General features: G+C 35.4%; 1 protein-coding gene across 1 annotated transcript; it reads right to left on the reverse strand.

Moving 5' to 3' along the window:
- Positions 1–471: 471 nt before the first annotated feature.
- On the reverse strand, positions 472–7,607 carry LOC582674 (PRELI domain containing 1-like). The gene is made up of 4 exons (XM_782618.5): positions 7,531–7,607; positions 6,140–6,331; positions 4,085–4,307; positions 472–3,402 (listed from the first exon to the last, which is right to left on the reverse strand). Exons 2-4 carry the CDS (start codon positions 6,226–6,228, stop codon positions 3,100–3,102), a joined length of 615 nt encoding a protein of 204 aa, XP_787711.1. The 5' UTR covers positions 6,229–6,331; positions 7,531–7,607; the 3' UTR covers positions 472–3,099.
- Positions 7,608–8,726: the final 1,119 nt, after the last annotated feature.

Consider the following 8,726-nt stretch of genomic DNA (forward strand, 5'->3'; position numbering starts at 1 on the left):
ATGGAGTGCCAGGAGTGTGGAGTCTGACAGACATGAGCACTTTCAAAGAACCCACTATAATTATTATATTTGCTTTTTGTGGATGTTTTAGCCAAAAGGCACTTCTTTTAAACAATTCTCTCTGCAGATTTTTAAAAGTATACAGGTGTACATACTCTGAACAAATGGATACACAATACACTCCTTCTTACATAAAGACATTAAAACATATCAAATCAGTTTTAAAGATTATAATACAACTAATTTTGCAGCATATATATATCAACGTTCCTGTAATAGATGTACACCTTGTAATAGATACACACCTGATGTACATCTTTAACAATAATATAATACTCTGAATTCTATTACAGACTTGTTCAATGCAAAATACACAAATTCAAAGATTCAAAATGTAAATCCAGATTTCATCAAATATAATTTTGAAGATGAAAAAAATACCACAAATGAACAATACAATGAAAATGTATCTCCTTTAACTGAACACATCATGTTAAAAGAAAAACCCACATCAAAACCTACTCTTTCCCTTTTCATTATAAAAACTTAAAACATGACAAAATACCCTCTTGGATAATTCCACTCAACGATAGATCCAAAGTAATAAAACAGGTTTCGATGCCATAAACTCATATGAATAATAATTGCGTTGTCATATAATAGACTTGCCAGTACATAATGATACAGTAATGATCACCTCTAGCAGTGAAATGCTCACACTCTAAAACAGATCAGTAAAAGAATTACCACATCAAACAATTAGGTATACATGGACTTTGTTATTCAGTTTCAAATAAAAATTCTTTAAATATCTCTATTATCTACAAATAAAGTTGTGGATAAATTCTTTATTACTTTGGATTGGAATTTCTGCATGTAGCATGCCGCGATATCAGAATATGTGGATACTGGATAACTCCACATGGACTTGGCAATTGGTAAATAGATTTCGCAAACAAATAAAAGAACAAGTAAAAATTATTCATTTTTATAGATTTGGAGTCTCAATAATTGTACCTTACCTAAAGTTTAGTACTAAAGTTATCTGTCTATACCAGTATAAAAAATATTTAGCAAATCAAGCAACTCATCTTATCTACAGTTACCAATGACATAGTGCGTGCTAAATATATTACATGGCGAAAAAACTTACTTTAATGTATTTCCAAGAAGAGCAATGTGTGAATTACTTTCATTTAGTTTGCATCATCTTAACTGGTGTTACATCAGAAGTCTGCTTTTAAAACAGCACATTGTCAACTTTAAAGAATATCTGCAACCATGTTTAACCTCATGCCTGCTTCAAAGGATTGTGAGCAATTGTTCTAAAATACTTTCAAGAGTCAACTATGGAGCTTAAAACAATCTTGTTGCTTTGTTAAATTTGGCTATAAATATTTTCTATGTGAAATTTGGTGTACATGTAGGTGTCTTTTTCTACTTCAAAACGAACGAAACAAATGGCTAGTTTTCATTTGAACATATACAAGAACAATATCTTGATTTGCTGCCCATGGAAAAGAAGAGATACATGGGTACAAATGACAAAATAAAAAATAAAGAATAGATAAATATCAAGACAGTCTAACAGTTTCCTGCACGTGCATTTAATAACCACTGGATTAGAATTAAAATCAGCTAACTAGATATAAACCTGAGTGTATATGTATGTATGTATGTATAAGAATAAATTTCCCACTGGAATGTCGATGCAAGGTCAAACATGCATGATCACCCCAGTGATCTTTACACAGGGTTTACAACTTTTCCTTTTCAAGTCGTCTTTAAAAATGATTCTAAAAAATGTTTCATTCCTCAACAAAGCAAAGTTGATTACCTTGAAAACTGTTTTAGGCACCATGCGCACAACAACATGTATCAAGAATGGTTTTTAGTGATTTCTACCACAAGTTTTCAACATTTTTGAACAAATTTCTTTTTACTATATCTAATTTTACCAGGCAAGATTAAAGTAAGTTCATAAACCAGAGTATTCGGTCAAAATTAAATATATTTCACCTCTTAAGATGAGCTTTTTGGATAGATGCCAACACGTTTTATGATTTAATGGCTCAAACTAGTGGGTGGTACTGTGTACATAGTACCCATATATACTAAGCACTGAACCCCAGGTTCAAGTACAACTGCAGGGAAACGTCACTGTGCAGCCCAGCATACATGTACATGTAACATCTCGCATCACCACTGGTGGATCAGGCATCACTAAAAAGCTGCAATATATATTCACTTTGTTCATAAAGCCCTCAAACATGTAATGATTTCCAATTGTCATATTGCAGTTTAATGAAACAAATGTTATAAACTATGTTGAGACACAACCCGCTATCATCCATGATCATCGTTTTTGTAGCGATTGTGGAATGTTTACTCAATGACATCTATGTATGCCCACCACACACTATACAATCCATCTGCAATATGAAATTTATAGAAATGGCATTACTGGAATCTTAATTATGAACCTCAATTAGAAAGGTTTTTACATGCGTAAGTTGTCATTTCTAGAGATATTGCAATTGCACCCAATAACGGATTGCAGTCAGATCGTGCAATATGTGGTGAGCTTTACAAGAAAGCAGTCTTGTCTTTACCATACATATCATACATAATCATCTGATTGCATTGACTTGTGCAGATGTACATGCATATCAATGAAAGGACCATAGTCATCATTGTCACAGGTAGATATCTCATCATTGCCCTGTAACATAAAGGATTGCCATCGATTGTGTCAACCCTAAACGGCATCTCCTTCAATCAGTCGTATCTTTGCAATTAACAACTTACGATCAAGTATTTGTGACAGAAAGATACAATCAACTGTAGCATGTATGGAGATCCCTTAAAAGTGAGTTCTACGATGCATCCAAAAATACTTTACCTGCGCAGCAGGGGTGCAATATTTAGATGTATCATAGATCTCATTTTGTATTCTCAAACCATCCTGATGAAATTGAGATAGAGTTCTTTTTTTCTTTTCTTTTCAAGATGATTTTCATGATACAGGGTCCCAAATTCCCAAGTTCTTTCAGGCTAAGACACGACTGCTGGACCAAGTTCTTTAAGGCTAAGACACGACTACTGGACCATTCCTCCAGCTCTGGCAGCCATGTTCTGAGCTTTAGCTTTGGCATTGTCTCTGAGTTTGGAAACCTCATGAGGTAGAGTATCAGGTACTTTCTCAGGCACAAACAGCTTGTCTACGATGTACTGGATGCCCTTGTTAGACTTGGTCAGGTTGGCTTTATAGCGCTCTACACCGAAAGCCATCAGGGCTCTGGAGAAGCCGTAGAGACTGGAGTTGACCCACACATGTCTCTCTAGCTGTGTCCAATCTTTGTTCTCTTCTGATTGCGAGAATACACACTTCTCCTCAAGGACCTAGACATAAAAATAAAGAAAAAGAAAGAAAACATTGTCAAAGCCATTTCAAAAGTTACTCCTGCCTGCTCTTTTTCATTTTTGTCCTTCAATTCCCTCACTTTATTATATTCTTTATAAAGGGTAAATCATTATTCTGATTTGGGGAGTGAGGTACTCTCTCAAATTCTAACACCTTGCAGTAACAGTTTCTTCACATGCTCTGAATATTTACTCACACACGTAAAATATTTTAGATATTTTGCACTCTAACTGTTCAGCCTTCTATATATTGCCTTCTATATTTAATATATTAGCTGTAAAAACATAGTCAAGTTTCATGGGAGTATCGATGCTGACCTGAGATTTCACATGTGAAAAAAAAAGGAAAAAAGAAAAGATCTGGATAAGTTTTAGGACAAGGCCTTTGTTATTTTGTTCTACCGATTTATTCTATTCTCTCTGTTATTGTTTACAAATTGGTACTCTACGGCCTGATTGGTAATTAGGCCCCAGTTCTTGAAAAGAGAAGAAGTAATGACCCAGAACAGTGAGATTGTAATAATAATATTCAATACAAAATAAGTTGTGTGAATTTAAACCTCCAGTATTGTGAACATTGTATCAACTAGGATAAGTTAGCTACATGACATGAACCGCATACATGTTGTGAATAACATAATGACCTGCCATTCAATCTTACCATGAAATTCTGGTAGCCTATATTCCTTGTGTATGTGGTCATTGTCTTCTTCTCGGGATCCACAACGCTCTCCTCAACGATAGAAACAAATCTTGAGTTTCCTCCAAAGAGAAAGCCGCCCCACTTAGGCATTCGGTTGGTCTTGGTGAGTAAACGAGTGCTGTGCAGCTTACAGTCTGGGCTAATGTAGCGAGATACTACATCTTCAGAGAGCACATGTTTACTGAAACAAAGATTGTACATCAGAGAGAATAGTGAACTACATGTACATGTAGGAAAATGAGCTGAGGAACGTTGAAGGATATAAGGCAAATGACAATAGAAAAATTCCCTTGTCATACATCATAAATATCATAGAACTGTTATTTTGCAATTCACTAATGATTATCTTACACAAGGTAAATAAATGAAATTATTTGGGTAATTATTGACAGGGAATTTTCATGGAAGCCACATATTAATTCTGTTTGATCTAAAGTCATAATAAATTTCTTTATGCTGAGGAGAATAAGACCGTACTTAAGAGTAACCACCGCTACTCTTTTATACATAACAATTATTCACCCTCAATTTGATTATTGTAACAATGTGTGGATGAAACTGGATTCTATGCCTCTGAAAAGGCTCCAAATACTTTCAAGACAGAGTACTAAAAAGGATTGGTTGGATTCCTGATCCAGTAGAAGTCTCTTTATGAATTATATGAAACCGTTTCTACAGATTGTTTAAATGTAAAGGTGAAGAAGACCTCATTATTTTTATGTTCAAGTTGTTAAATCTGTTCCTTAATGTATTAAGATCAAAATTTGAAGTTTAACAAACGCAACACTCTCTCAGAAATATTGCCTGGATTATTTGCATTCACAAACCCTACACCAATCTTTTGAAAAAAGCAACATACATGTAATCACTACCAGTCACTTATTCAATAACCTCCCTAAAACTGAAAGAACACAAACCAAACTACCAGCTTTTATCAAATGGATCCAAACACATCTTTCTAAAGATATCTGTGATTCGATCAAATACGTTTTGTGTTGATTAATCCTGTTTTCCTTCTTCAACGTCTATTTTCCCTACTATACTAGCTCTCTTTCTCCTTTTTTTTCCTTCTTCTTCCAAGTTGTATATAGCTGGTATCTATTCATTATAACTTATATTTTTTCTTTGTAAATAATTTTATAAATTTGATATTGATTTTATTTCTTGTAACGTTGTTGTTTCCTGTATACAGGCTTGCTGAAAACAGCCTTTCGGCTGAAGGCAGGTTTTTAAACACACCGTATCGAGAAAAAACAACAACAAACATATACAATATGTTACCTTGACATTAATGTAATGTGACACATTGGTGACACGACATTTGCTCCTGCGACAATTGCTCCGGGCTTTATTTCGTCTAAGATGTAGGGTTAGGGTTAGGGTTTCAATAGGGTTTTATGTTAGGTTTAGGGTTAGGTTTAGGGTAGGGTATAGTGTTGAATCCAGGGTTGAAGTTAGCCATTCGATTAGTGTATGAAATTTACAGCGGAGCAATTGTCGCCGGAGCAAATGTCATGGAATCGACACATTACAATAAAAATCTACTTGACAAAAGGTTTTTATAGTTCCCCGATTTCAATATGCAGAATTGCAGATCCACTTTCTGCTTGTAATCAAACAAATCATTATCACTAGAATTTCCAAAATTATATGACTAGGGCAAAGACACTGAATTTTTTTACGCAAAAGTTGCTAAATGTATCGAGGACACAATTATATAAGACAAACAAAAACATACTTCCAAAATTACAACTTCACTTAATGTGGATGATGAGTCCTGGTAAAAGTATAAGACAATTTGAAATATGTTTCAATGATTTTCTTCATACACTATTGAGGAGAAATGTCATAGAAGTGAAGTCAAATGAAATGGATAGCTCTTGAAAATTGAGACAAGATAGTTTTAATCTTCTGACTACATATTTTAATGCAACGTGTGTGTCTGAGGCTCTGAGCGATCCATTTAGACTATGGGAAAGAGAGACTTCAGTAGTCACTGGGTTAATAACATACCTGTATGGTCCTGGATATTTCTGCCAGAAAGCAGAGGAGACTTGGTCCCATGAATGTTTGAATATAGTAGCTGCTGTGAAATGCTTCATTTCTCCGCTCACAGATCAGACTTGCTTGAAAGATGTTCACAGACGAGAGTCGAGAGCAGATTCCTTAAAGTAAATTTCCTTCAGCCTTTTGCTGATCTGAATTCTGTAGATTAATGAGAATAGTCTAATTACATTTGTTTTCAAATACATAAACATTGAAGGCAATAATAACTAAATCATAAATGTACCAGCCAATTTGTTTAATGACTGAATTAGCATACATCAATTAATACAGATTTAGAGCAAGCATGCCCCGACCAGGAAATGCACACAAAGCGACCGTTTGCCAGGAATGACAACTGACTTCTGATTTTATTTTTCAAACAAATTCATAGTACTTTTTCATTTGCATAAACGAGGATTGTCTTCGTATTCGTCCACAAAAAATGAGGATTGCCTCATTTTTCACATAAGTTTCATATATCTGATCCACTCGTTGGTGATGCGAAAAACGGATTACGCAATGATTTTCTTGATGCAATTTACGTTGACTTTGTATAGAGACTTTCGCGTCATGAGCGATAAATCCTCGGGAAGACGGACAACCCATTAAAGTAGATGGTGGACTGGGGTTATTTTCTTATGCGGAATCTGTTTTTTTGCAGCGCTTGTGGGCAGTTCAGGATCCCGAAAAACCGGGAGAGTGCCGATGACAAAATATGTCAGCAAAAATGGCGACGATCCTTATTTTTGAGGACGCAATTTGTCCACGTTTAAGAGGATATCCTCCTTAATATGTGGATAATCCTCATTCTCAGACCAGCGCCCTACTAATTTTGGTCGCTAACTTTACGCACGCACTTGTCAGACACTCACTGTCGGTATGCACTTATAATTGTGCAACGGTTTGCCATGTAACCTATGAGAAAGTGTAGACTAGTAGGCCTAATGGTCTTCGTTATCTATTTTAGGAAAATACTTTTTTTAAAAGAGAAGAAAATTGACACGAAACAGGCAAGAAAGATAACAACTTTTAAATCATGACCAGTCTTTGAACAACTGTGGAAGATATATATGATGATTTCTGGTGTGTTAATAGTAAGGTATCTCCACGCCGGAGTTAGGGGTCCAAAGTGTGGTTACAGTTGCGAACAATTCAGGTTCATTTGCCATTTCTATAATCTACCCATCACAAATTGAAGCATCCGGGACTACAATATAATCTTACACTCTCTTCACGTGTCGACACACCGACGGAGGGCGGAGTGGAGCTAGAGTTAAATGCATTTGCTTTCATATTTTCTTTGAATTCTTTAAATAAATAAAATAAACAAAATGAACAGAACATAGGTTGGCACTTACTCATCATTTTAAACGGGCATTTTCCACCAATATTACAAAAATCGAGACGCGGTTTTGGCCTTCGCTTCGTTCGACACACCAGGTACAGCTCGTTCCAAGCAATGACGTCATCACGGCAATATAATTTTTTTTCTCTTTGCCTTTTCTGCACGTACGTTCTTCTGGCCGAGAGAGGTGTTTGTTTTTTTTAAGAAAAAAAGAAGAAGAAGAAGAAGAAAAAGAAGAAGAGAAAGAAAAAGAAGAAGAAAAAGAAGAAGAAAAAGAAGAAGAAGAAGTTTTATCTGACCCTCTGCGTGTGTGTGACTCTCTCTGTCTCAGTGACAGTGTGGCTGCCTGTCTCTGTCTGCCTGTCTGTCTATCGCCCTCTTAGCGGAATCGAAAATGACCCCCATATTTACCACAAACAGGGTTAATAATATATAACCATAATTTTGGCTTATCGCGTATAGGCCTACATATTCACATTTCACAGCAGCATTCTATTTTCACAAAGCAGGTGAAAATAATGCATTCGTTTGCAAACATCGTAAAATATGAGATTTTGCGTGGAACCTCTTGCTCTAAAAAATAAATGAAAAACAAATAAATATCCCCTTTTTTCAAATCAGTAAAATGTTTGCGGATGCTTCCAAAATCACACCGTTTTAACTTGTTTACTGTCATCCCTAGGCCTATACACAAAACTAATTACATTATACCACTAAGCATGCATGTAGCTTACGATCTCTCTCTCTCTCTCTCTCTTTCATCTTTCATCTCTCCTTTCCCTTTTCTCTTTATTTAGCCTTTCCCCATCCTCTCATTTTCTTCTTTACTTTTTGTTGTCGGTCTCTCTTTTTCTCATTTACAAGGTCTATATACAGACGGAGATAATTATCTCTAATAATTATGTCTGCAAAGAGAGAAGAAGAGGGACAGAATGTGGGTTGCCTTTGCAGCTCTGTGGAAGTTGCTTAGTACTTGTACAACTACACGTTTTCCACCTTTATTCTAACTGAATAGCCCCCTCTCTCTTTCTCCCCCTCTTTTTCTCACTTTCACTATTCTGCTCACTTTCCATCTATAAATTTGAATCATTATTATGTATTTGTTTTTTCTGAATTAGGAGTAAGACCATTTGTTTTTGCTTATAGACGTCATTTTCTGGATAGGATAAAAATTCATAAGGAGAGGCCTTGGTCTTCCAACATTGTTTT

Source organism: Strongylocentrotus purpuratus, unplaced genomic scaffold (assembly GCF_000002235.5).
Source record: "Strongylocentrotus purpuratus isolate Spur 01 unplaced genomic scaffold, Spur_5.0 spur5_scaffold_15, whole genome shotgun sequence".
In the NCBI taxonomy this organism is placed as follows: Eukaryota; Metazoa; Echinodermata; class Echinoidea; order Camarodonta; family Strongylocentrotidae; genus Strongylocentrotus; species Strongylocentrotus purpuratus.

Bases quoted from the DNA above. Each gene is read 5' to 3' on its own strand.
- LOC582674 (XM_782618.5), bottom strand. From the start codon at position 6,228: ATGAAGCATTTCACAGCAGCTACTATATTCAAACATTCATGGGACCAA. The intron at 4,308-6,139 runs GTATGTTATTAA...TCTTTGTTTCAG, and splicing joins AAATATCCAGGACCATACAG to TAAACATGTGCTCTCTGAAG. The intron at 3,403-4,084 runs GTAAGATTGAAT...TTTTATGTCTAG, and splicing joins TAGGCTACCAGAATTTCATG to GTCCTTGAGGAGAAGTGTGT.